Here is a 27,939-nt window from a genome sequence, read left to right as displayed (position 1 = left end):
CTCATGCTTCTGCTACCAAGGGGTTCCACTGAAGGATCACACAGCCCGTAGCTCAGATGTCACACTTGGCAAGACAAGGAGAAAAACAAAACTTCGAAGGAACTTGCATTATTTGCCATCAGGCAAATATATTTGAAAAACTTTACAATACATTTTCAAAAACTTTCACATTATAGCTTTTTTCCATCTGGGCACATAGCATGTTGTCTTAAACACAATAGAGAACTGAAAGAGCAGAAGTCTTTCAGTCCCAGTAAGATACATCCCATGTATCTTATATTGGCTAATGTCCCACAAATCTTTGCTGGCACAGAAAAGAACGGGCAAGGAGACCAGCTCCTTTTTAATTCCTTTATTGAGGTCAGCTCTAGGTGGGGAGCTGGAGGAGCTGTGCACACCACCACTGCTCCCAATGGACAACCCAGACGAGGAGGTGTTCAGCTTTGCCACACGGCAGAGCTGGGGCTTCCGTCCTCACGGGAGTCTCTAGGAAGACACTGGCTCATTGTAAATCTAGTGTAGTCATGGATAGCAAAACATCAGTAAGTTGAGCAATGTTCTCCCTTGCTCCTCAACGTAGTTTGGAGTCTGGTTTGTGCCATGGCCCAGTGATTCTAGGGGTCTTTAGATGTTAATTCTACTTCCCCTGGGTGCTAATCCCCATGGGAGTTCGGCTCATCTACATACTGGGGGGTGTCATTGGTTGCCATTAGGGGGTGCCAGAAGCAGCAGAGGCAATATTCAAGACCAGGTGGCAATTAACAAGGCTGTCATAACAACATTGATATTTACCAAACATGACAAAACATGAGGTATTTAACAAAGAAGGCTGTCATATCATTGGTATTTAACAAACATGACACAACATGAGGTATTTTAACAAAGGCACCTTATGCTGGCAATGTTCTACTATTCAAACGGTAAACATCTTTATATATTGATCAGGAGGTCACATTTTACTCTTTACAGTGCCAATGGGATTGAATGCACCCTCAGCAAGTTTTCCAATGACACTAAGTTGAGAGGTGTAGTCAGCACGCTGGAGGGAAGGGATGCCATCCAGAGGGACCAGCACAGGCTTGAGGTGGGCCTGTATGAAACTCATAAAGTTCAACAGAGCCAAGTGCAAGGTTCTACACCTGGGTTGGGACAATCCCAAGCACAAGCACAGGCTGGCAGAGAATGGATTGAAAGCAGCCCTGAGGAGAAGAACTTGGGAGTGCTGATGGATGAGAGGCTGGACATGAGCCAGCAATGTGAGCTCACAGCACAGAAAGCAAATCCTGTTCTGGGCTGTATCCAAAGCAGCCTGGACAGTAGGATGAGAGAGGTGATTCTGCCCCTTTGCTCTGCTGTACTCTGGTGAGACCCCACCTGGATCCAGCACTGAGGCCCCAATACAATGACATGGGCCTGTTCAAGCAAGTCCAGAGGACTAGAGGGCTGGAGCACAGCTCCTGTGAAGACAGGCTGAGAGAGCTGGGGCAGTTCCTCAGGAGATGAGGGAGATCTGAGGAGATCGTACAGCAGCCTTCGAGTACCTATGGGTAGGGAGATACAAGAGGGCTGGAGAGTGACTTTTTACAGGGGCATGTAGTGACAGAACAAAGGGAAATGGCTTTAAACTGAAAGAGGGTAGGTTTAGTTTAGATATTATGAAGAAATTCTTACTGTGAGAGTGGTGAGGAACTGGCACAGGTTATCCAGAGAAGCTGTGGATGCTCCAGCTGTGGAAATGTTCAAGGCCAGACTGGATAGGGTTTTGTGACACTTTATTGGAAGGTTTCCCTGCATGACAAATTCTCAGAACCATTAAAAAATAGGTGTATTAATGTAATGCAGCCAAATCTCAGGACAGTTCTGAAAGTTCTGAAAACCTTATAGGCCCTGGAAAATTGTCTTTTCTCACAGGTTCCTTATCATAGCTCAAAGAGCCTCTGCATTAATAGTGCCTTATTGCTGGCTACAGCAAAAGCTGTAGCATGTGTGCTGCACTTGAGGTACGCACCCCTTACCCCTACCCCTGCAGAAAGGAAGACCTAAAAAGGAGAGAGGGATTAGTTTCTCTCTGGGCCAGACTCTTCAGGTAACCACACTGTTTATTTCTCCACCAACTACTCACTGGTTGCTGCCTCCATAGAAGACTACATTTCAAAAACTGCATAGCCACAATAAATAGACCTAACCAGTGCATCACTTTCTCTACATACGGAACAGCAAACCAGCATTTGGAGATTATGTCTGCTTCTCATCTTCCGTGCCTTTTTCTTCCATCAGTTGCTTTTGGCTGCCTCCCAGTCATTGTCCCCAGAATTTACAAAACTCACGTAAAAATGGCATATGTGCATCCCTCTTTTTTTTTTGTAGCGGCTTGGTTTTTGTTTCTTGCCTCAAAAATAATAGACAATAGCCTTTTAAAAAATAAATGAGCTCTGTAAGATCCAAGAAGTGTGAATTGCTCATCAATGCTCTCAAGTAAATGGTGTGATTCTTGGGGCTGTCCTGTTCACGGCTAAGAGCTGGACTGGAAATGGGTCCATTCCAACTCAGAATACTCTGTGATTCTGGTTATTGTAGGACTTGGCCAGCGTACAGACACCTCTTCACGCTGCTCACTCGCAGCCCTCGGCCGCACCTTTTTGGTGGTACAGAAACCTCTCGGGCGCGCTTTCCCCGAACGTGGCGCTGCTGTACCGCAACCAGGCGACGGCCGCCCGCCTGCTGCAAAAGCTGCTGCAGTAAAGCGCCGCGGCACCGCCATCTCCCTGCCGGTGCGCGGAGCACGGCTGCCAATGCCGCTGGATGCCGCTCGCTGCCTGCGCCGCGCCGCGCTCCGCACACAGCCCCTTCCGAGCGACTCCTGTGCGTGGATGCGCACCCCGCCCCACAGGTAACTAGGCAACGGCCGAGGGGACCCTGCGCTCTCGTGTCCCTTCCGGGAATGAGAGAATACAAGGCGACAGCTTCTGGCTGCTGCGGTGCGGGGCGGGCCGGGGGCCCCGGCGGGCGATACACTGAGCCCCTAGGCGCGGGGCAGGGACACAGCCCGACGGGGGCGGGCGGCCGCCAGCCGCCATCTTGCTCGCGGACGGGTACCCGAAACCAAGATGGCGCTGAGGCGTGGAGCGCGGGGCTGGCGCTTCCCCGCCCAGAGCGGAAGTGACGCTTCGGCAGCGGCGGCGGCAGCCCCCCGCGCCCCCCACCCCCCCGGTGGTTTTTGCTTTTCCCCGCGGGATTCACGTCTCTTCCTCCGGCGAGACGGAAAATGGCCGCCCGGTTGCCATAAGGGAGCGGGGCCGCCGGGAGTTCCGCCCGCCAGGTGAGGGAAGAGCGGAGGTAGAGGTGCTGCGTGGAGGTTTGGCGGGGCGGTGGTCCCTGGTTTTGGGGAACATGGCGGGGGGAGCCTGAGGGGGAGCAGTCCGGCCCCGCCCCCCCGAGCGCGCCGTGCTCGCGCGCCGCGCCGTCCCGCCTTCCCCCGCCGCGTGACCTCGGCGCTTCGCAGCCATTATCCCGATTATCCCGATTATCCCGCGCCAGCCGTCGGGAACGGGACAGGAACGGGCGGTCGCCGTCACCGCCCTGACGCGGGCCACCGCTTCCCGCGGGAGCCGGACCGAGCCGGTGCCGTTCCGCTCTGCGCCCGGGAAGCGAAGGTAGAAGAGGAAGGGGCGGTGGGAGGTGGCAGCGGAGCTTCCTTGGAGCTGTTCCGCGGTTCCTGGAAGCCTGGCGGGATGGGGGTGTGTGGGGAATGGGCGGCCGGCCAGCCCTGTTGGGATTCTGCCCCGGGTGCGTGGCCTTTTGCTTTGGGCCTCCCTGAGGGAGGCAGGAAGGCCCGAGGGGATGTGTCTGTACAACGCTGGTTACAGGAATGGTAAATTTCCCCGTTATCCTTGTGGGTGTGACACCGACGAGGGAAACAGTGCCGGAGAGAAAGGATGCCTCCCGATATTGGATCAGCCTTTACGGTCGTTGGAGGAACTTCCCTTCGGGCATGGCTGTGGTTCAGGCGCTTGTGCCTCAAGTACCCCACGCCTCTCTGCGCCTTTCCTGCCCTGATTGCAGATGCCCGCAAAACCCCGTGAGGGACTGCAATGGGTTTTATACCCCTTTCTGAAAGGGGCTATTGTGTTCGCAGTCTTTATTATACTGTACTATGCAACCATTTCGGCATCATTCCCGTTATTTCCTCTTCGCTTTGTAAATCACTTACGTTTTGCCTTTAATTCTATGAAAATCAGATTATTGTTTTGTGCATCATGTTGATCCCTTACAAAGTCAGTACAACCCATCACTTGTTCATCTCGGAGATCAAAGTTTTGTTCTCAAAGGAACAGTTAAATTTTACTACAGAAGGACGTGAGGACATGCAAAACAAAGGTGCTCTTGACTCTTCGAGTAGTCACTGCTTTAGCAATGCAAATGTATAAAAATATCAGATTAGTTGTTCTTGGTGTGGGAGGGATTGGTTAAACAGCGTGGAGTTGCAGGAAAATGCTGTCTAGCTGCTTTTCTCCTCCCTCCTTCTCGTCCTCCTCTCTGATAATCGTGTTGTTTTGGACAAAAGTGGGAAAAAATGAGGACGGGGTAAAGGCTCTGGCACTGAGGTGTCCTGCAGGCATGCATCTTGTGGCAGGGAGAGTAAGAATTGCATCCTCCCACTCGTCGCTTTTGATGTTGAGTGACAGGCTGTGCTGAATGGCCAGACGAGGTTCGGGGTGTTACATATATCCATCCGTACTTGAGCTGGGGTGCCTCTCTCCTGAGCAAGGCTTTAGCAGGCAAGCCTGTGTGGAGCAACTTTTCAGGTGAGGGCTGTGGCTGACAGAATCCTGGGGGCAGGGGTAGGAGCATGTACCATGAAGAAGGGCCTGTTGGCACTGAGAATGCAGAAAACTTGAATTGGTCGTAGGAATCTAGAAAAAAATCAGCAGGGAGCTATTTGGAGCTAGGGTGTATATGTTTGGATGGATTATATTCAGGCTGGTTGTGAAGGAGAGATAATGCTCTAGGGGTTTGTGGAATCCCAAAGAACATTTGAGGTTTGTTTACAGGTAGTGGAGGCAGGTGAAGAAAGCTACTGAACTGCTCTGTTTGTCTGTGTGAGAGTTTCTCCCAAAGGTATTCCGAAAAAGAGCATTCCTTGCTTGTTCATTGTGCTGGCATTGGCCTCGTGCAGCTTTGTAGCAGATGGGATCTGGAAGGTGATGTGCCTGAAAAGGCAGCTTTTGTCCAGAGTAGTTTTCTTATAGATCACTGATGCAGCCCACCAAGCATCTCTGAGGATGTCAGTCTCGGAACAAATGAGGGCAGGAAGATTGCCTTTTCTGCAGCAGCAATTCCTGTCGTTTACAGCAGAGATTGGGGAAATCACGGTTTAAGGGCATATGAAAACATGGTGTGTAAAACACAGGCACAAAAATAACAAAGCTTGTCCCAGCCAATATGTGTCCGAAAGCATGCTAATTTCTTTTTGTGTATGGACACATTTCTCAGTCACTTTGGTTTCTTTGTTTTCTTAGTTAGAGGAGAAACATGGTTTTGTTTGCCAATAGTATTACATAAAAGACAGCTAACAATCATATGATAGTTTTGCAGAGGTGATTTTGCTGTTACTAGGATGCTGGTTTTTGACTTAATTTACAAATATTTTGTGTTATTTTCTGTGTAGAAATAAATCAACTGGGGGGGGAAAATAGGCCTTTGTATGTTTTACTGATTCCATTATATTTCCTGAATATGAAATGGGGAAATAATGCTTCCCACCTCTTATTTGTACATAATGAGATAGGGTAAATTTGCCATGGGATTTTAGTATTTGTAGGAATGCAAGTCACTGATGATCCCAGTAGGATGAGTTTGAGTGATTATGAAATGCATTCTATTCTTATGTGTGGTGTGCCACTGCCACAACTGTGGACATTAAAAAAAAAGGAGGGGGGAGGTAGAGAGTGGATAGGAAAGCACAGCAGATGTGCAAGCACTGAATAGATGACTTACAGTGCTGTCTCATTAAGACTGACTTGCTTTATTTCAGTGTGTGTATTATGAGAAACTTAAAAATTCTGTGGAATTTAATGAAGACTGTCCTGTCCCCTTTTGTGTTGTCATGGTTGTATAATCGTCCGGTCTTTTGAAGTCTGAATCTCTGAATGAAAATGCATTTTGGCAACAGCTTGTGAATTACTTAAACAAGATTTTGATTTAAATCTACCTGACAGCTCTCAAGTAATGTTTAAGCAAGAGAAATACAGACTACTAATTATCTATAAATGAAGGGTAGCTAATAATGGATCCAAGATGAAGCAGTGCTTTGCTAGTATAAGTGGGTATAACTGTCCTAAAGTATCTTCAACTTACATGTGATGTATAACTTGTAAAATGGCTTAAGAGATGTGTTGTATCTGCAGCCTGTGTACTCTGAGAAAACTCCAACATCAGTGGTGTACTGAAGACTCCTAAAAATACTATATAAAAGGAATTGGATACCATTTTCCTCGTCCTTTTTATTTTTTATTAAACTTAGCAAATGCTGATAGTGTCACTTAATTCCTTCTTACTGTGTTGCTTGTGGTGGGATAAACCTGATTCTGTTGTGTATCTTGTTTTTGCTTCATGGTCGCACTTGCTGGCCAGGATTGATTGAAGACACCCAAAGATCCTGTTGTTTTTTTTTTGGTTAAGAAACTTTTCTGAATATGGTTCAATAACTGAAAGCAAATTTTCAGAAAACATTGTGGTTTCTGTGTTAAGTCTTGGTTGTTTGGGTGTGTTTGGTTTTGGTAATTTCGACTTTATATGTGTGTGTTTATTTTGGTGGGTTTTTTTTGTTGTTGTTTGTGGGGGGTTTTGGTGTTTTTTTTTTATTACTATTCTTAAAGCTGCTTGCAAGTGTAGTTAAAAAGCCTAAATACCACCAAGTTTGTTGCTTCTGAAGGCTATGCCAAGCTGTTTTCAGGGCCGCTTAAAGTTTGTGGTGCTGCCAAAAGAAGCAGTCTTGCCCGGCTGCTATTTCAATTTCCCTGTGTTGGCCCAAGTGTTTGTGGGCTGTGTAATGAACTATACAAAAAAAAAAGTTGTATTGAAATTGATCCAGTATGTGGGTGCAGAAATACTTAGACTGGCATAGGAGAGCTCATCAGGAATATGAGGAAACACAGGCTAGGAGAGATGGGACTGTTTCCTTAAACTAGCAGAGCCACTTTATTCTGTGGTGCTGCAGCAGCTTCCTTTGTAAAATCCAGATTTTTTAACATGGCAATGAAATGGTTGAGAGCCAGGCATCTCCTTTCAATTCTTTAGGTGGAAAGCGAGACAAAAAGAAGCTTGAGTGGAAAAGAAGTGCATGGATTAGAGCCCTGGTGTTTCAGGCATAGACTACGTTCCTAGCAGTCATGGTCCTCTCTTAGAAATGCTGGGTAATAGTGATGACACCTTGTGTCACATTGATGCACACCTTTGGTTGAGTGTGGGTCTCTTCAGAGAGAGCAACAAATGGTGCTTAGGACCTCTTTTTCATTGCCCTTCACTGTGCCCTTACTTGACCTGGTGTAGCCACTCCAGCCTGGCCCTGAGCAGGAAGAGGCTGTGGGTGATTAATTTGTTGCTGTGAACCAGGATGTTGTAGCTGTGGTGCTCTGAGGAATGGGTACTTTTTCCGTGAAGGTGTGCAGCATGTGGGAGCTGACTGTCACAGACAGCTGCTTTCCTACATGCTCTTGCTACTGTACTACCACAGTTCTTTTCTAAATTAGCTTTAATAAAGGTTAATACAATTTTAGATTGTTGCATATTGTGAGACTATTTACACAGAGCAAAGAAAACCCTCAGCTCTGTAGTCCTTTCACTTCTGTTCCTAAGTATGTGTGTTGTTTGGATAAGTGGGTCTTGTGTCAGGGTTTTACCTATTACAATTAAATGGAAACAAAAGCTGCAAATAGTTTAATGTTTTTTATTCAGTAGTTCAGGTTTTTTATTCAAAGTTCTTCTTCTTTTAAAAAACATTATATCTGTACTGTTCTTAAGAAACTTAAATGGGAAAAGGGTAGCAGGTATGTTTTAGCTGCCAGGGTTGGATGTGGTATAGCTAATGTGTTGTTTAAAAACAGAGAAGTGTGGCTTCTTTTCACCTTTGCCAGTTGCTAAAAAAGATTTCTAAGACTGCAGAACTGACTACCAGAGTTTGAGTTACAGTAATTTAAGATCTTGCCTTCTATTTAGAGGTTTTAAAAGTGAAGTAACAATCTTGTTCTATATCCCCAGGATCTAAAGACTTGTGTAAATTAGGATTTGGGATTTCAGCTAACACCAGTTTAAGTTAGAAATATTGATTATTTAAGTATTCATTTAAAATCTCAGCCTGAACTTGAAGTTTGTATTGCTTTTTCTGTACTAGACTTCTGAATGCCTTCGTTACCCTTTACTGGCTAATACCATCTCGCCTTTTGTCTAGACAAAATCTGAAATGGTCCGATACACTACTGTGCTCCTTCGGAGACTCATGCTTGCTGATGATGAGAAGTAAAAACTTAATCTTAATAAGGCATATATTTTGTAGAAATTGGAAATATCTTGGTCACTACTAGTGAATGGTAAGTGGACTTCTGAAAGCAGTGTTTATGAACACAAATGCTACATTTCTTCTTTTAGATGAAGAAAGCACCTATGAACAGGTGTGGAAGTGTCCTTTAGGAGCAGTCAATGTCTTATGCCTTTGGATTTAATTAATTGAATTGTTGAGCTGCAGAATTTCTGGAGATCCAGCCTGTCTGTAGTGAACTGGGATAAAACTCCTGTTTTGTTGCTTGAGTGGAATTGAAAAGTGTGCTTAATGTTGAGTCAGACTACAAATGTACATAGTCTTAAGGCTTGGAGGTAATTAAAAACTGAGGCCAGTAGGAAATTCATACATTTGACTGGTTTTGTTATTACAGTTATGCTTCCTTTCTGCATAACTGTAAAAGAGCTAGTTCTTGAAGATGTTGGCTCTTTAGGTGAAATCATATGTGTATGCATTTTAAATAAGAAGTTCTACTAGAGTAACACTTCTGTAAATATTGCAAGAGAAACCTAAAGATAAGGCTTTCACCTTTGGCCTGAGTTCTCATCCTCATTTTTTTTTTTTTCTCCACTGAGATAGGTCTGCTGAAGTGCAGAGCTGTGTGCTAGAGCTAAAACTGGTCTAACAGCTCGCCACTGTCCTTTTTGTCTCCCTCTTTTTCGGTTTCATGCTGTTATTTGCTCCATAATCCAGCTCAGTTTGGCCCTTCATTAAGCCACTTGGATAACCTAGTTAAATGAAAGTGGTTTCTAGGCGTGAAGAGCTGGTCACTGGAGGACCTGAAGGCTGTCAGGGCTGCTGTGAACATGAGGATAATGTGTTACACAGCCCTGTTACCAGGGCTGAGGAAGGAGTGGTCATGTATGGAAAGGAAGTAGGATTTGCCACTTGGCAGTGGCTGGCTCTTGAGCTGCTCTGGTCTTAGTGTGCAGCAGCACTGAGTCCAAGAGTAAGTTTGCTATTTCTTATGTGTTGTCTTTTCATGAGAAGCAGATTAATGTTTGAACACATTTAAGCAAAAAGGTGCTGCGTTTTAGCAAATGTTTGTGTCTTTGACAGTCTCATTTTTGTTCTATAGGGATCAGTATTGCTGAAAGCACTAATACAGAGTTTTGAAATAATTTCTTCATTGGCATCAGCTAACAGTTTGAGGTAAGTTTAGCTTCAGTCCTTTTTAAATATTCCGATTGAACTCAGCTATCGAAAACTAAATCTATTTCTGCTTTTCTAAATTTTATGCTTGCAGTAAGAAGCTACACTATATAAAATTGTCTTGTAAACATCGACTGTACTTGTCATACTTATAATGCAAATAATTAAAAGCTGAGATTGAGTTATATTATAAACATTGTGCATCTGATGTTTGGTTTAATAATTACTTGTAGCAGAAAAAAACCCACCAGGTTTTGTTTTCTGTCACTCTTGGAAAATTTGGAGGTCTTAAACAGTTTTAAAGGTCTTATGTTGCCTGTGAGTATTGTTCTTAAGAGATTACGAGCCGTTTTCTGTAAGTTTAATTGAGCTCAATGAATTAAAAAATACCTTCAGAGTATAGGTTCTGCAAATTTTCTTTTTAGTGAAAGGAGCCAATAAAAAAGAGCATTCAACATACTCTTCTTTGCCAAGGTAAACAGTTTTTTCTGAGTTACATGGAAGGCTGGTTTGAGTTCAGTTTTTGCTAGGGTAGTTTCAGATGAGGTTACATCTCTTAGGCCATGCAGACTCATATGGGGAAAGTTATGTGGGGCAGGAGGAACCAGTTGATCGGAGAAAAGTTGTTCTGCTTATCTCTTTTGGGTTCTCTTAGACATGTGTAAAGTCTCTGTAATTTTGTTAACTTTTAAGTTGAACTCCAATGTTGTTTTTGTCTTTACATAATTGAAATACCACCCAGGTAACAAGAAAGATTATAAAAGAAAGTGCTTGTTGTCTTTAGCTAGAATTTTTGATACAGTAGTTTATGGTTTAAAGCCTGTTTGTAATACAAGAAGTAAATGTTTGTTTTTTCCATTTCTATTTTAATTATTATTAAAAAAGTGATAATTGAGCCTTGAGATAGGCCGGAAAATGTATAGTTACTTGTTCATAGCTTGTATTCAGGTTGTCTAATGTGACGCTTTTTTTTTTTTTTTTTTTTTAAAGCTGGGCAATTTCAAAAGAAAATGGTAATGGGTCAAAGTTTTTATTAATTAAATTGGGGATTTTTAGCCACTGATCCGAAAAGGAAAAGGTGTGTATTTTTTTATGGTTAGCACTAATTCTAAATATCTATTAGGACTGTACATAAGAAGAAATGATAGTTTATTATGAATTACTTTCTTTTAGTTCTCATTGATTTATAATCAGTTGTAGTTTTCATAGCTTAATTTGTGCTGAAGTGTGTTGAATCTTGTTGCAAGCCATATTGTTTAACTAATTGTTAAGATCTTCAAGTTAGCCGTGCATTTTACATGCAGGTTAAAAAGCATAGTCAATCTAAAAAGATGCACGGTGGGCATCTTGAGCAGTGGAAATTCAGGTCAGAGTGATGAGCTTTAGTACATGTGGTTAATAGAAATAATACCTGTGGGTCAAACTAACAACTGCTGGTCCAAATACTTGAGGGCTTTTTCTTTGCTCATGTAAAAGGTGCATTGTAGAGGACTGTGAACTCCTCCTGGAGAAGAAACAGTGCATGGGAAATGCAAGGGAACTACTAACTACACAATAGCTAGACTTTTGTTACAATATATTAAGATGTCCAGAGTTAAATTATTCTTGCCTTGATTTGCAGAAATGTTTCGTTTTCTGCTGTTTCCTCTCTCCTGCAGGATCTGTGTGAACTTGAATCTGGAAAAAAACTTTTCCTGTTGCACTTTATGCTTTCAGAGAAAGTGCGTGCGCAGCAATATTAAATTCTTTAAAATGTGATCAAACTTTTAATTTACTAATAAATGTACTTACATTGTGTCCAAAGCTCTTTTGTTTAGGAAATCTATACTACTTTCTAATAGTGTCATTTTAGTAGATGCAAATTTTATTCATTTGTATCATCTACATGGATGCTAAATGGTTGCTTCCATTTTTTTTTTCCCCTCCTCTTGTTGCTTTTTCTTTTGGAAAGGAATAGATCTACTGGCAAAAATGGGTCGATCTAATTCTAGATCGCATTCGTCAAGGTCGAAGTCCAGATCTCAGTCCAGCTCTAGGTCAAGATCCAGATCACATTCAAGAAAAAAGAGATACAGGTAAGTTGGTGTTTTACTGCGTAGAAAGGTGATTCGGTATATTAGTTTCTGTCCGGAAAATGTTTTTCACTTGCATGATGCCGTGGCAGAAGTGAACATGGGATCCTATTTTATTTTAGACAGTAAGTGAGCTATGCTTTTAGTGTAAATTCTGTTTAATATTTTTTTCCCTTTTCCTGTGCCTCAAGATAACTTCTGAATACTAATGGTTCTTCATGATTTCTGGCCCATTTGATTTTGCTCTTCCCCTTTACATGATTTTTTCTTCATCCAGTCTCTTTTCCTGCAATTTGTTACTTCTCATTAAGCTTTTTGTATCTGAAGTGACTGAAAACTTCAGTAGATAAGCTTTGCTGTATCTTGTCTTCTCAGTTGCCTCCAGTGTTTTCCTCACCTTACTTATTAGACATTACCATCTCCCATAAGAGGAAGTGTGTCAATTGAATGTTTACTGCCTCAGCTGCTGCCATCCACAGGCTGGTGTATTAAACTGGGGGTCATGTCACTCCCTGTTCCAGGCTGTGAACTGTGGTGGCTGAGAAACTGAATGCCATGCTCCAGAGTGGTGTTAATCTCTAATAAAGTGGCTGGGGAGGCCACTGAGTAGTGCCTTAATCATGTGATGCCAGGTTTCACAGTCCTTAGCCATATAGACATGTTTATTAAAATTAATATATTACAGAAATAATAAATAGAGATTATAGAAGTTACTTTATGACCAGGAGTCTGCAACCTTTACCATTCTGACTGCTTTTTGAGAAATCTGGCATTTTGTGTCAAGGCATTTTTTTTTCCCAGATTTTCCAGTTGTTAAATGTTAATGCTTGTTTTTAAATTTTAGTTCTAGGTCTCGGTCAAGGACGTATTCCCGATCTCGGAGCAGAGATCGTGTTTATTCTAGAGATTATCGCAGAGATTACAGAAATAATAGAGGAATGAGACGTCCCTATGGTTACAGAGGAAGAGGTAGAGGGTATTATCAAGGAGGAGGTGGTAGATACCATCGTGGAGGTTACAGGCCTGTCTGGAACCGAAGACACTCCAGAAGCCCTAGGCGTGGCCGCTCACGTTCCAGAAGTCCAAAACGAAGGTCTGTGTCTTCCCAGAGGTCCCGGAGCAGGTCTCGTCGATCTTACAGATCTTCCAGGTCCCCGAGGTCCTCTTCATCTCGTTCTTCATCCCCATACAGCAAATCACCCGTCTCTTCCAAAAGACGCGCATCTCTGGAAAAGCAGGCAAAGAAAACTGAAGTGGCTCCTTTGCAAGACAGTCCCTTGAAAAATAAATCACAAGATGAACAGAAAGATACATTTGAACATGACCCATCAGAGTCTCTTGACGATTTTAACAAATCATCAGCAGCTTCTGGCGACATTTGGCCTGGCCTTTCAGCGTATGATAACAGTCCAAGGTCACCCCATAGTCCTTCTATTGCCACCCCACCTAGTCAGAGCTCATCTTGCTCTGATGCCCCTCTGCTTAGCACAGCCCACTCAGCAAAGGACACACCTCAGCATTCCCATTCCATTCAGCATAGTCCTGAGAGATCTGGCTCTGGTTCTCTTGGAAATGGTTCTAGCCGCTATAGTCCTTCTCAGAATAGCCCATTGCATCATATCCCTTCGAGGAGAAGCCCTGCAAAGACAATCCCATCACAGAGTGCCCCCCGTGAGGAGGCTCGAGTGCGGTCGTTTTATCCTGAGGGCGGTGAACAGGAAACTGCAAAAGGTGGAAAGTTTATGAAAAGGTGAGAACCAAGTTAAAAGCCTACTGTTGCCTCTTAAAAATATTGTTAAGCACTTTGTCAAGATCATTACCATTACCTTGGAAAATGCATTATGGAACACTAGTAGTACTAGTCTGGTTGGGGTTGAGCTTGAGAGATATGAGTACCTTTTCCTGTTAGGCAAGCCCTGGAGTGTTGGGTAGTAGAGATAGGAACATGTATCCTGGAGGAAGAATTTGTTTGCGCTTTTCCTCTATGGCTTATTTTCTTGTACTCAGTTTTTTAGTATTAAGAAAAATCTTTATGCATAAGACTTGCTAGTGTAACAGTGAACTCTGTTCAGATATTTTAAAATTTTAATGCTTTGTGTAGTTGTAAATGCAAATATTCTGGAAGTCTAAAAATGTTGATGTCGGCAGTAATTTCTTTGTGTTGACATAAACAGCATCAATTGCTAATTGTGTAGTGCAATATGAAAACTTCGATGTCTTGAATTGCATTATTTATCAAAGAGGGTAGATGTTGATATTCTAGGAGTATAATGCTGTTGATGTGAAGGACTTCCGGTGTATATATTCCAATGCATATAAAATTCTTCAATTTGTTCTTATAAACTTTGACACAGTAGTAATTTTTTAAAAGTTGTGAAAGTCTACTGGCATTAGACTGTTCCTTTCTAATGTGACTGGTGTTTCAGTAGATTTCTTAAAAAATGAGTTAGAAAAGTTGTGACTATGCTCTATATAGGCTTGATTGTAGGCTTTTAAATTAATTTGTTTAGTCAGTGATTTATTATGTAAAACAATTACTGCTTAGGGGATCAAAAATACAACTTCTCTTGGATTAGGTGTGTTGGAGTTGGATGTATTAGAACCTGTGTGAACATAGCATACATATGAGGCAGTGGTTGAAATAATTAATTGGTGTGTTTCTGTGTTTAGGAGAGCTGCCTTCTAAAGATTCCCTGCTTGTACACAATATAGTGAATGCACTAAACCTATGTCAGATTGTGGAATTATCTTAGTAATTTGCAGGATCTTGAAAATAATTCACTTTTTTTATGCTACTACTTCAACTCTTTCAGTAAAAGAAGTGCAAAAATGAATTGCGGTCTGAATTTTCAAACCATGTGAATTTGATGGAAAAAATTACTTGTGTAAGAGAATGTGAAACTGGGCACTGATTAAGAAAACAAGCAAGTAAATTTCTAGGCATTCTACAGAAAGGCATTTTTCAGATGCCTCCATTAGTGCATAAATGACAGTAGATACAGTGCTAATGGTGTGTCAGGCATTGCATGCTAAAGTTAATTGCTCAGGGGAATGTATTTTCATCTTCTTCTTGGTGTGGAATTAGCACGAAAGAGGAATGCAAGTGAACTGGAATGAATGCAATCCAGAGTTACCAGTCTCTTCTTTGCTATCCACAGGTACACAGATGAAGAGTCTAGAGTATACCTGCTTGATAGGGGTAATACCAGGGAGAAGGAGGCCCAGAAGGAGAGAGGATCAGAAAAAGGGAGGACAGAGGGAGAAAGGGAATGGGAGGAACAGGAAACTTTAGATTTTTTCGTTGATAAAGAGACTGGGAAAGAAAAGTTTAATGACTCTGAAGGGGAGGACACAGAGGAGACAGAGGATTACAGACAGTTCAGAAAATCTGTCCTGGCAGATCAGGGTAAGAGTTTTCCTACTGCATCTCACCGGAATGCTGAGGAGGAAGGAACCAAATACAAATCTAAAATATCAATCAAGGGCAATAGAGAGAGCGATGGATTTAGAGATGAGAAAAGTTATAAGCTTAAAGAGACTGGCTATGTAGTGGAAAGGCCTAGTGCAACAAAAGATAAGCACAAGGAAGAAGACAAGAGTTCTGAGAGACTAATGATGAAGAAAGAAACTCAGTCACCTGAGCAGGTAAAGTCTGAAAAGCTCAAAGAACTCTTTGATTACAGTCCTCCTCTACACAAGAATCTGGATGCGAGAGAAAAATCCACCTTCAGAGAGGAGAGCCCACTTAGGATCAAAATGATAGCCAGTGACTCCCATCGTCCTGAAGTTAAACTCAAAATGGCACCAGTACCTCTTGATGATTCCAATAGGTAAATTATTCCACTTTACAATGTGGTTCTCCACCTGCCTGCAGTGTTGTTCGTATTTATTTAAACGAGTGGTTTCTTCTTGTGTGTCTCTTTTGTTGTTGATGCATTTTAGACCTGCTTCCTTGACTAAAGACAGGCTGCTTGCTAGCACACTTGTCCATTCCGTCAAGAAGGAGCAAGAGTTCCGATCCATCTTTGACCACATTAAGTTACCGCAGGCCAGCAAAAGCACATCAGAGTCATTTATTCAGCACATTGTGTCCTTGGTTCACCATGTCAAAGGTATGTATTTAGTTTATTGTACCAGATATGTGTCTGACGAGTTCATTTAAGCCTGTTGCTGTTTCTAGTACAGGAAGATTTCAGGCCTCTTCTAATGCTGTGATTTAGCCAGACTTTTTTCCTGTTGAGGTATGCATGAAAATAATTAGAAAAATAATAGCCACAGAAACTAGGCGAAAAAAGAACCCACAAGCAGTGTAGAGTGCAATATCAGATATTCTGTTTCTGGATAAATTTTTGAGTTAAGGTACCATAGAAAGTTTGAATTTTTGCAGTCAAGTTTCAACACACTGCACTGGTCAGTTTTTCTAATTTTATTTTAATGAGTCTAACATACAGTTTTATATTAAATGTTGCGCTGTGGGTTGACAGATGTCTTTGGACTGTAAATGCAATGGCATTCCTTTTGGAGCACCCTAGCTGTCATTTCCAGATTCTTATTAGAAGGGTTTGTTTGTTGTTTTTTTTTTCTCAGATTTAAGAAAAATTGTATTTTAAATAGTAGTAAAGTTCATGGTGATAATATGTTTTATTCCTATATGACAATATTTTCAGGAATTTCACTTACAGAAACTTGGCAGTGGCTAAATAAAACTCCATTAAATGAGTTATACATTAATTATTTTCTGATATAACAGCAGTGGCTACATTCTATAAAGAAGCACAACAATTCTATAAACCAAGCACAACAAAAGTCCTCCCCCAAAACCACTGAAATCCAAATCTGGACCATCAAAGTAGATATATTTTACTTAGGTCATATATCCTCTGAAGTTTTTTGATGGGAAAATAGATAATTCCTGAAATCCTCTGGGGATATCTGGAGTGTTCTTTAAATGCTTTTTTTCTATAGCATTTGCTTTATTTCACTGTAGTGTTGTCTTGCTGTTGTGTTAAATTTAACTGAGATAATCCAGAGCTGGTGAAAGTAATTTTGCTGTATCATCACAGTAAATGGAAAAGTGGAAATGCTTAATTAGGTACCAGTTTCAATGAACCTGTCTGTAAGCATTGTTTTTAAGATTTATTAGCTTCTAAAATTGCTGAGATTTGTGTGCTAAAAACACATGCCGAAGTTCAGTTAAAAATCTCATTCTGTTGGCATAATTCAGATTACTAAGGCTTAATTACTTCCTTTGTATTGGATTACTTACAAAGTAATAGTCAACAATAATGGACTTTGATAATGTACTAGTTAAAAAAAATAAAATGGGATACCTGCTTACTGTATAATGATTTGTTGTGAACTTATCTATTTATTGATACATAAAGAAATGTAAGCCTCAATGCAGTGAGAGCTTCTGTAAATTTTTGCTTATACGGTCCCTATGTAGCTGTAAGTGAAAATACTACTTGCAAAACTCACGTTGATCACAGAATAGACTTTTTCTGTGAGTTTTTTGTATGTTAAATATCTGGTGAATTTAACAGCCTGTCTGATCAAGTTACTAGAATATGTATTGTTATGATTGTGTTTGAAAGCAAAACATCTCTTTTAAGTTTCAGATTTACTGTGGTCTGTGATCAGAATTCTTGTAACTTTTTTGACAAACTGAAGTTATGTTCATTATTGGTGTGATGCGACCAGTCTGAACAGCTCTTTATTAATGTAGAGCTGAAAATGCCCAGTGATGTTTTCTTTTTCATTGTAACTAGGTCCTGGAATGTGTTTTGAAATGGCAAAATCCATGTTACAAAAGTAAAATAGCTGTTGAAAGATACAGATGCCAAACAGGCAAAGTTGAACCTTCTGTCTTCCTGGCAAAAATGGCATAAAAACAGAATTACTAGCTCAAATTCCTGTGTTTGATGGAATTATGATTGAGGCACTACCCTTGTAGTGGCCGTTTCAAGTTTTAATGGTTGGTTATGAGACAAATGCTGGATGCCGGGCGGTAAGTTGATACAGATGTATGTTGACCTGTTAAGCAGATAGCTTGCTTCATATGTAACATTTCATAGCTCATGACTTTATGTATTTCTATATTACATTTAAACACATTTGTTGAGCTGGTTTAAAAACTGAGTTTTGCTGTGGGTAATATAACTGTCTCTGAAGGAAGGAGAAAATTTGTCAGGGAAGTTGTCAAGTTTGCCAAGATGCCAGATGCTTAAATGAGTTTATTTACGCGTAGGTGTGTTAATTGTATCGTTTATCATCACCCAATCAAGAGATTGTATTCCTTTAAGGAAAGGCTTGTTAGGTCATTAATGTAGTTACTGAGGCATACATTACTTAAATGTTTTCACTAATTCTTACTTTAAGTTAAAGATGAGATGAATGGTAAAGTGTACTTGCTGCAAGTATTCATGACTCAAAAGTAATTTCACTTTCTCTTGTGGGCAAAGTATAAAATAATAGTTTAAGGAATTGCTCTTTATCATTGGAGGAAAATGTCACTGAAAATGAGCAAACCCAGTCAGTAAATGATGCTTGAATTAGATGTGATACAGTCATGGCATAGTATACTTGCAGTGATGCTGTGCAATGTTATACTGTTTGGGTTAGAGAGTGTGTAAAAATAGGGAAAACGCCACATTTGCTTGTCCCTATAAATTTATTGAAAGTACTGTGGGTTTTGCCTGCTACTTGCCTTTCTGTCAGGAGTAAAATATGTGTCAGTTGAATTAAACTAATGAAACAGTGTTTTTTTTTCTATTGTAACCAACAGAGCAATACTTCAAGTCGGCTGGAATGACCCTAAATGAGAGGTTCACTGCGTATCAAAAAGCAAGTGAAGAGCACTGCACCCGACAAAAGAGCCCAGAAATACATAGGTATATGTTAACTGCATATGCAGATGCTTTGTGTTTCAAGTAATGTCTTCTAATATTTCTTTGGAGAACCCAAAATACTTTTTCTAATCTGGATGAGGTAATTTGTATAATTACAAAATATATTAAAAAATACCCTCTTCTGTAAAAGGGAACTCATCAGAGTCAGGTCTGGCTTCATCTGTGGTTTTGTGACAGATGTCTTCTCTACCTCTGTATCTCATTTGGGATATATTTACTTTTCTCACATGCAGTGCTCAAATATTGAGGGGCATATGTCTTGAAGATGAAAAGAAGCCCTGTACATGCATCTTTCTTCTTCAGTGTGAAATGTTCCATCTCATACTACTTTAGTTTTTGTGTGTGTTAATTTACAGCAGTTTTTTGAAAAATCTGAGAATCTAAAAGGTAAGAAGGTAGGCATGCAGATGTAGTGTCTGATCATGTGCTCTAGTTTTATGATGCAGTGTACTATATTTGTGTTGCATGTGAGGATACAATATCTAACTTCACAATTTTTCTTGTTAAGAATTTTTGGCTTTACAGCAAATTATCATAGTGCTGATGGTTTCTTGGAGGGGGTGGGCTTTCAACTGGCTACGTATACTGGTCTTTTTGAAGTAAATCATTAAAACATTTTTTCTGTCTTCGATCTATACTTAAAATGTGAAACATCAGTCTGCCTGTTTTCTGTATTTGTGTTTTTAGCATACTTCACACAGAACAGACTTACGGTTTTTCATTTTTAGTCTGCTTCTATATTCTGATGGTGAGATTTAATAACGCAAAAAGTTTATTCTGCTGCAAAAATGCCTTGTTTGTCAGTTTTCTGTTGAAATGAAATGTCTGAGGCTGTTAATAGTCATGTACATGTATGGCAAGACACTGCTTTTATTTTACATTTAGGAGGATTGACATCTCTCCAAGTACCCTGAGGAAGCATACCCGTTTAACAGGTGAAGAGAGAGTCTTTAAGGAAGAAAGTCAAAAAGTAGGTTCTAAGTAAATGTCTTATCTGTGCTTCTAAACTTTCTAAACTTAGTCTCATTTTAAGTCTCAGATTCATCTCTGGTTTTCCGTATGAAAATACAAAAGTTATTTGTGTTTATTATACCTAGAGTACCTGCATTAGAATTTTTTTCCTTTGAGTAAAACATGTTACCAAGAAGCTGGTTTATGTAGCATGATTTTGCTATATTAGTAATATGGTATATAAGGTCAAGTCTTCTGCCATGCTTCCTTTCTTCTTGCATGTTTCTTGACCACTGAGCTGCCCAAGGACAAAGAATAGGTTTGGGGCAGAGGGAAGTACCAGGATGGACAGTGAGTAGTGTGGTTGGACTGCAAAGGTGCTTGTGCTCTGTTTAAAAATAATTCACCAGAAGAAATGGATATTTAATTATCTCCTCAAACTATGTATTGTGGTCTGTATCATCAAAAGCTAGGTACCGATTGGGTTGATGGGAATGCTTGTTTGAAACTGAAATTCTTAGCTGTTCTTTTTTAGATGTAGCCATTGCATGTAAAGGGCAAAGTCAATTTGAGTGCTGAAGTTTATTGAATAATAGGTAAATTCTGGGTTTTTTTATTCTAATTGATGCACAGCTTGCCTTTTCACTGAGATTCTCTTAATGTTTTATTCCAATATTTGGTTGCAAAATATATATTTGTTTACAGGGAGATAAAAAATTAAGGTGTGATTCTGCTGATCTTCGGCATGACATTGACCGGCGTAGAAAAGAACGAAGTAAAGAGCGAGGAGACTCAAAGGGTTCCAGAGAATCCAGTGGGTCAAGAAAGCAGGAGAAAACTCCAAAAGATTACAAGGATTACAAATCTTACAAAGATGACAGGTAAATATTTGAAGTCCCGATAGAGGATTTTAGCTTCTAATTAGCCTTTTGTAATTGTAAGCTTAATTGCTTTCAATTTTCAATGTATAATGGAACATTTAATTTTAAACAATTAAAATTATTTGTTTTACAGCAAATATATATTATCTGTCTTTTACACGGCTTATGGTGGATGAGGACAAAAACTTTGGAATAGCAAGCTAACACTGAAAAAAAAAATGACAAATTAATCTGTCCTATTATCCAGGCTACATCAGGAGGTTGGACTTCAATGCAGTACATTTCTATAAACAGTTTGTGTAAGAACTTTGGTTCGTTATGCTTGATTCCGCACTTTTTCAACTCATAACACCCAGAGTATGAGAATTTTACTGATACTTAGGTTTTAACATGGGTGAGAAGGGGAATTTTTTAATTTTTGTCTAAAGCCAGTGGGCTGTTTTAAGAAAAAAATGTTAGCATATCTCAGTGGATACTTTGTAGAAGTGGTAAGAGTTACTTCAGGTATGACCTTTCTTTGAATAGAATGCTAAGATCTTGTAAATTGGGTCAAATTAATACCACTATGGGGTTACTAAAAGTTTTGCTGTAGGATTTTTTTTCCCTGCTTTGTACTGTATATAAAGTGAATTTTTATTTACACTTCCAGTTTCCCATTTACTTTGAGTTGGGTATCCACATATTCTTCCACTGGCTAATTTCCCTACAGCCATCTGTGTAGGGAAGCCCATACCATACCTCTCAACAGTGTGCAAACTGAACTATGTCAAGTTATTGTGAAATTTTACCTTGCGGGTTTTTTCCCCTTCCGTTTTTCTGCCTCAGAAGAAAGGCAGATCTTAAAAGTAACAGCATCTCTTCATGGCATCAAAATCTAGAAAAGTTGTATTTTACAGTTTGCAGACTGCTGCTTTCCAACTCACCAGCAATAATATGCATTTAGTGCACTTAAATGTGTCAGAGGAGGCTGGAAAGTGGAAACATACTTCGCCTTAATATCTCAAATATGTAATGTGTGACTTTATAACCAGAAGGGGGTTAGTTTTTCATAAAATATAGAGACCCGGTTTAGTATAGCATGTTACAGACTATCTGGTACGTTTAAAATAGCACATAGCATATTTTTTTATTTTTCAGTAAACAAAAAAGAGACCAAGACCGTGCTCGGTCCTCCCCATCTTCCTCCCCATCTTCTTCCTCATCCAGTTCTCGAGAAGAAAAGGATTGCAAGAAAGAAAGAGATGAAGAGTTCAAAACCCACCATGAACAGAAAGAATACTCTGGTTTTGCAGGAGTCAACAGGCCAAGGGGCACCTTTGTAAGTTTTTCCCATATTCTTTCCCCAAATTATGAACACTTCACCAATGGTCACTGTAACAGAGAAAATGAAGGACTGTTGTAGTGATTCATTGTAGGCTAAACTTGAGGTCTTTATGTGATATACCGGACCTGAAATACTGAATCACTGTTTTTTTCCCCAGCACTCCCCAGTAGCAGTTAAATGATATGTAAACGTGCGTTAGCATGACATTAGAGATCCTAGTGTAAGGATCTGGGGAACACGATTTTTTGATTATTCCTTGCTCTTCTGTAATAATGCTGTTTCCTAAAAGGATCTGAAAATTCAGTGTTCTTTAAATTTTAAATCTTGGGTCCTGATACTTCTTAGCTCCCCTGCAGCTTCTGTTTTTCCCTCTCATACTGGGTTTGGTTTTGCCCTCTGTGTGTAATGCCTGCAACTTTTTAAACAGAGAATGGCACATAATTAAAAATACATGTCAGCCTTGAACCAGCTGTATTGAGGAAATGGTATACTTGTTATTTTTGCGTTTCTTTGGCTTGGACTAGCCACTGAGCATGAAAGCTCAGAAAGATCTACCTCTGGAATGTATTTAAGCATTGTGATTTGGAAAGTGGCATATTGACCACTACAGTCTTCAGAAAGATCTTAAACTTTCAGACTCCATGTTAATGTAATTATTGATGTATAATTGGGAAATATAGAAGCATTTGGAAAAAACTAGGAGTCAGTGAAGGAGGCCTTGAAAAAGATAGAGTACTTAAAAACACCATACAACCCAAACAAAAAAAAAACAAAAACAAAACAACCCACAAATAGACAGCCCACACCCACCCCCCAACAACATGGCAAAATAGACTTCCAAACTACAGCTGAACACACAAAGTTCAAGTTCCTTCTAGGTTGGGAAAAACTGTTTTGCATAAGTAGGAGTAATTTAATATTTCAACAATAATTCCTTAATGTACCCTGTAATTAAGACCAAATAATGCTAAAATGCATGGTTTGGTATAAATGCTTAGTCATGCAAAAAGTATGTTTTGAAATACAGATAAGGGTATCTGAAATCCATGTAGCATGTGCCAACACATGAGGCTTGAACCTTCCATTTAAAAACTGTAGCTGCCTAGAGGAAAATCAAAGTTCTAAATTTCTAACACTAAAAGTGCATCATTTCCTCCTTTCTTCTTACTTTTTATATAGTTATGCTATGGAACTATGTGGCATAAGTATATAAATCCCTGGATGGTGTAGGCATCAAATATGACTATCAGCACAATTTCTAGCTATATAAAATAATGGCACAAACGAAACAGAAGTTAAACAAAAGAGAGCTTAAAACTCCTTCTCCTCTGAAGGAGATTCAGTGCAAGAAAACTTGTTAATTCGTTGAAGCCTTCCTGTTTTATAAAATCAGATTGTATGTATTGTAAAAGAGGTGCTACTTTACATGCAATTGAAGTAAATGGGAAAGTTAACAGATTTCTACTCATTTAATTGCTAGTGACTGCTTGTTCAGTCTATGCAGCGGTTACAGGATAATGCTCCCTAACACCATACATGATCACACACAGGCTTTTGGAACCAAGTGTCTGAGCAGGTGAATCTAAATAGGCCAACTGCTGACTCAGATCTCCTCTTCAGGGATACATCTTGGATGGTATTGAAAAATACAGACCAGGTAGCGTAGGAATGTGTTTGTAAATACAGACAAATAGTGGCTGCATTCCAGTGAATACTGCTTTGCTTCTGGAGTAAACAAACTGCTTTGGTTTTGAATCCTTCTCCTAACAGGAAACGTTGGAGAATGTAACATCTCCCCTATCCAGCAAGCTAATGTTAAATCAGCAGTGATTTTTCACTAACTTTGGCTGGTACATAATTCTGTTGGATTCTAGGCTTCCCATACATAAGCATCATGAATAGATTTAAAATATGGACACAGAAATAAGGATAAGTAGAATTTTTAAATAGCAATGTCATTAGTATCCATATCTGAAAGAATTCTGTGTAGCAGCTCTGTTTCAGATGAGTTCTATATAGAAAAGATATTCTTGTCTTTTTTGCGGTGGTCTTTCTAATAAGCAAGCCCATAAAAGTAATGCTATAGTAGATTTTATGTCCTGTAGTTCTTTATCTGAAAGACAGTTTGATAGGGGGAAGCATTGATAAAATGGTTAGGGACAACTGTAGATGTTTTTCTTAAAGGGAATCTGATCACAGGACTCAACACCAGGAAATGCTGATACCTTTTTTTTTTCTCTTTTTTTTTTAATCCTGTTATAACTCTTTCTGCCCCCTGCCCCTCCCCCCAAGTTACTGTTTGTTGTGCCTGAATTTTGTAAAGCTGTTTGAAGTAAAGAAAGCATGTCTTATTTCTTCCTCCCTTGTACAGTTAGTCTATCACTTTCCAAATGACTCTACAAACAATTTTTTGTTTGTGATTATTTTTTTTTTTCCTCCAGAGTATTGGATAGGTCTTATGAGCCTTCTACAGATTGTTCTACAGTCTGTTTGACTTGAGAGTAATTTTAAATCTGTCCAGTATAAATTCTGCATTAGAAGTTTCGGAGCTTTGTGGAACTAAGTATGCATAATACTTACCTTTTGAGTTTGTTAATTGTATACATTTTTGTATATAATTAACATTAATAACATTAATAAACATTATATGTTTATGAAACATGCTTATTTTTAACAAATAAATTAGCTTCCAGTCATGTTTTTGTACTTTTACTCTGAAGATACAGTTCTGTGTTTTTAAGTAGGTTACTTGTGGAAATTGTGTTCTATAGTAACTGCAGTCTTTAGCAGTCTTATCTTCCCAAACTAACCTTTCTCCTCCCTTTGGATGAAGGATATAAACTCGTTTAATGTTTTCCACAAGCTAAGTATTTATATGCTGAGATAACTCTATACATTAGTGTATTCTGAGTTGAGTGGTTTTTGGTGTGAGACTTTCTACCCTATCTTTTTAAAACCCCAGTAGTTCGCTATAAAGAATATTTAAAACACTCTTTTTCACTTTAAGCATACTTCTGCACAGTACGTATTACTGACTTTTTTCTGAGTAAAGAATTTACTAATTTGAAATGTAATTTGGCCTAAGGTACATTTTTGAATCTCAGTTAAAAATGCTTGAGTAACACAGAGTAGATATACTCCTTTGGAAACAGCACTGTTAGTATGTATTCCAGAATCACCTTTGCATAAAATATTCAATTGACTCCATAAATACCTTTCTTTTCCCCTTGACAGTTTTGTCCCTGTTTCAGTCTAGTTTTTCTCCTGGTTTTTTGTCTGTGAACAGCTTCAGAAGCTTCTCATGACCTTTTGTTCCAACACACTGGTTTACTAGCAGTCAAATTTCTTTTCAGTGGTTGTGGGTGAATTTATGCCAAAGAACTCAAATGTGTTTCAATTAAGTTTAATAGAATCATTATTTCAAAATGAATGCTTGAATATATTACTTAAGGTAGTATATGAATTTGTAAATGGTTTTTCCAATTACGGATACTGTAATTAAGCACAGAAAGTATTTTCAGTAATAGAAAACTTGAACTCTACTTTGTGGTGTTATGTAAATGGATTAAATGACATCTTGGTTAATCAGTTTCGAATTAGGGGCAGAGGAAGAGCCAGAGGAGTCTTTGCTGGAACAAATACTGGTCCCAGCAACTCAAATACTACTTTTCAGAAGAGACCGAAGGAAGAGGAATGGGATCCTGAATATACCCCAAAAAGCAAGAAATACTTCTTGGTGGGTGTGGAGAACTTGATGTCTTATGCATGCTTTTGTTTTTTCAAACTTTCTACAAGTGTAGAAGTAGCATGCATGTATGGACAGGGACTAGAGTAACTGTAAGAGTATCAGGGTAGCTGTAGTGGTTGGTTTTGCTTATCTTTCATTTTTCTGCAGCAGGCTGGTAGTAACTGAGGCCTGACATGGAATTTATCTCCAAAAATTACATCAGGGAGTGGGGAAGAAGGCAGGTTCAGACAAAATTTATTAAAACTCAACTTTAAACCAAAAAGGCTTGTGCTGTGTTTTTCTGGATTCATGTCTGATGACATTTGAGATTTGTCTTAGATTGGTCTGGAAGTCTCCAGAAGTGGAAGATGAGGAAAAGCTGACAGTGTTTGTGGATGTACATAGCCAGGCTCTGTTATGAGCAGTTTTCTGCTCTGAATAGTGTGATAGTCATAAGAGAATCACCACAGTTTTGATGCCTTTTTCCCATCTGGATTATGAAAGGAGGACCCTTGATGTAACAACTACTCTAAGTAGTGCAGTACACTGAATGTGTGGCCTCTGCTCCAGTTATTTCTGTAACAATGCAAACTTCGAAGGATATTGTTTCATCATTGAAAAATTCTAAGTAATGAAAATAAAACCTTCTCCTGTAGCATTATAGCTTGTAACAAATATGTTAACAGGTAACTAAGAGATAATGCAGTCACAATTCAGGTATTTCTTTAAGGAGTTGTCTTCCTAGACATACCTAAACTTTTCTGATATGTAAACAGAGATGTGATAATCTATTCATGATATTAGAACAATCAATTGTAGCTATTAAACTTGAATTTCTAAAAATATCTTAAATCAAGTAAGCCACCGTTCCACTACTTCTGTGTAATTAAACTGCATTATATGTGTGTGATACATATTTAATAGTTCAGACTTCTTTCCAAATCACAAGTTAAAAAAATCATACGTTGAAGCAAGTGTACCTCACCATTCTAAATATAAACTTTTTTTAAATTTAAATAATGGTTTGTAGATTTCATGCAGTGTGTGAAATGATTGTGAGAACATACCAAACTATGCAAAGCTGTATTTCGTAGCAAGACAGCAGACTTTAGGCTTATTAACCAGAGAAACTCAACTATTGTTTGGTAATGTTAGATTTAAACAGTTTGAACTTAATTTGCCCTACATTGTGCACGTAGGGCAGGTTTTCTGAAAACTGCCTTCAGTTATCTCTTATGAAGTATAAAGAACTCCCTCTGTGCTAAAGTAACCTGGCACTTGCCTAGAGCTTCTTTTAAAGTAACAATTTTTTCCCCTTAAAACTAGTGATTTTTAATTTTGACTGTAAGTCACAGACAAGTGATTTGTTACTGACATTTGAGTAGACCCACAGTGAATAAGGACTCTTCAAACAATTCTGTTGTGGTTTTAGTGACAGCATTATGCCTTTTAAGAATAATTAGGATTGGAAGAGAACTCTGTAACAGTTACTTTGTTTTATGCACTTGTGATAGAGTACTAACATTGTGGGGTACATTTAAGAGCTGTCTAACCTTACTCTTTTTCTGGTGTTATTGTAGCATGATGACAGAGATGATGGTGTGGATTATTGGGCCAAAAGAGGAAGAGGCCGTGGTACTTTCCAGCGTGGCAGAGGGCGTTTTAACTTCAAAAAGTCAGGTAGCAGTCCAAAGTGGACACATGACAAATATCAAGGGGATGGGATTGTGGAAGATGAGGAAGAAACAATGGAGAATAATGAAGAAAAGGACAGACGCAAGGAGGAAAAGGTAAATCATTCAGTGAATTGCAGATTAGACAGTTCATCTTGCACTATGACAAGTAATTGGATGCATGTAGGGATCACTTTAAAGGTTTTGTAGTTTGATTATTAACTGTTTACAACAAGACTGTTTTCTTTCTTTCCACAGGAATAAACCGGAAGAAAGTTGTAGCTGAAAGAGCAGCTCTTGCACCACCCACACAACATTTTTAATATGTTTTTTGTTGTCAAATGAATGTAAGCATTTTACTTAAATTTTACTGTTGGAAAGTAGTTTAGAGAGATTGTTTTTGTTTTAAGCCTTTAGAAAAAAATCATGATATAGTAAACTATGTTAATGATCGTACAGGTAGAAAGTAAAATATTTGTAACAACTTTTAAGAAATTTTACTGTTTGTTATATGCAGTGTAATTCTGCTTTGTCCAAATATATGGTCAAGTACAACTCTAAAAGTTTTGATTCTCCCTTATGTCTGTGTTTTATTCTGAAGTAAACTTACCGCTCTGCACACCTGAAGTCTTGGAGCAGCATTTTTTATAAACTACTTCTCTGTTACCTTTTTATAAGAATTGTATTTAAGGGT

At 39.4% G+C, this 27,939-nt stretch overlaps 1 protein-coding gene across 18 annotated transcripts; it reads left to right on the top strand.

Moving 5' to 3' along the window:
• The first annotated feature begins 2,705 nt into the window (after positions 1-2,705).
• On the top strand, positions 2,706-27,866 carry BCLAF1 (BCL2 associated transcription factor 1). 18 transcript variants are annotated; one of them, XM_014263573.2, is made up of 15 exons: positions 3,465-3,653; positions 8,450-8,588; positions 9,636-9,709; positions 10,700-10,787; positions 11,667-11,784; positions 12,626-13,531; positions 14,940-15,611; positions 15,724-15,893; positions 18,566-18,671; positions 19,575-19,659; positions 20,346-20,521; positions 21,659-21,839; positions 25,435-25,581; positions 27,153-27,362; positions 27,504-27,866. In XM_014263573.2, the coding sequence occupies exons 5-15, from the start codon at positions 11,681-11,683 to the stop codon at positions 27,507-27,509; spliced, it is 2,763 nt and encodes a 920-aa protein (XP_014119048.2). In that variant the 5' UTR covers positions 3,465-3,653; positions 8,450-8,588; positions 9,636-9,709; positions 10,700-10,787; positions 11,667-11,680; the 3' UTR covers positions 27,510-27,866. The 18 variants fall into 18 exon arrangements, 16 of the variants coding, with proteins under 16 accessions (XP_087908777.1, XP_087908774.1, XP_014119046.2 ...); XM_014263572.2 differs by having other exon boundaries at positions 11,661-11,784; XM_088052648.1 differs by lacking the exons at positions 3,465-3,653; positions 8,450-8,588 and adding an exon at positions 2,707-2,890 and having other exon boundaries at positions 11,661-11,784.
• Positions 27,867-27,939: the final 73 nt, after the last annotated feature.

This window comes from Pseudopodoces humilis, chromosome 3 (genome assembly GCF_049639895.1).
Source record: "Pseudopodoces humilis isolate 2021_Gansu_Grassland_sample_001 chromosome 3, ASM4963989v1, whole genome shotgun sequence".
Lineage (NCBI taxonomy): Eukaryota > Metazoa > Chordata > Aves > Passeriformes > Paridae > Pseudopodoces > Pseudopodoces humilis.
The sequence above is the reverse complement of the archived record's forward strand: the minus strand, read 5'-3'. Positions and strand labels throughout refer to the sequence as shown.

Bases quoted from the DNA above. Each gene is read 5' to 3' on its own strand.
- BCLAF1 (XM_088052651.1), top strand. From the start codon at position 11,681: ATGGGTCGATCTAATTCTAGATCGCATTCGTCAAGGTCGAAGTCCAGA. The intron at 20,522-21,658 runs GTAAATATTTGA...TTTATTTTTCAG, and splicing joins AAATCTTACAAAGATGACAG to TAAACAAAAAAGAGACCAAG. The intron at 21,840-25,434 runs GTAAGTTTTTCC...TTGGTTAATCAG, and splicing joins ACAGGCCAAGGGGCACCTTT to TTTCGAATTAGGGGCAGAGG.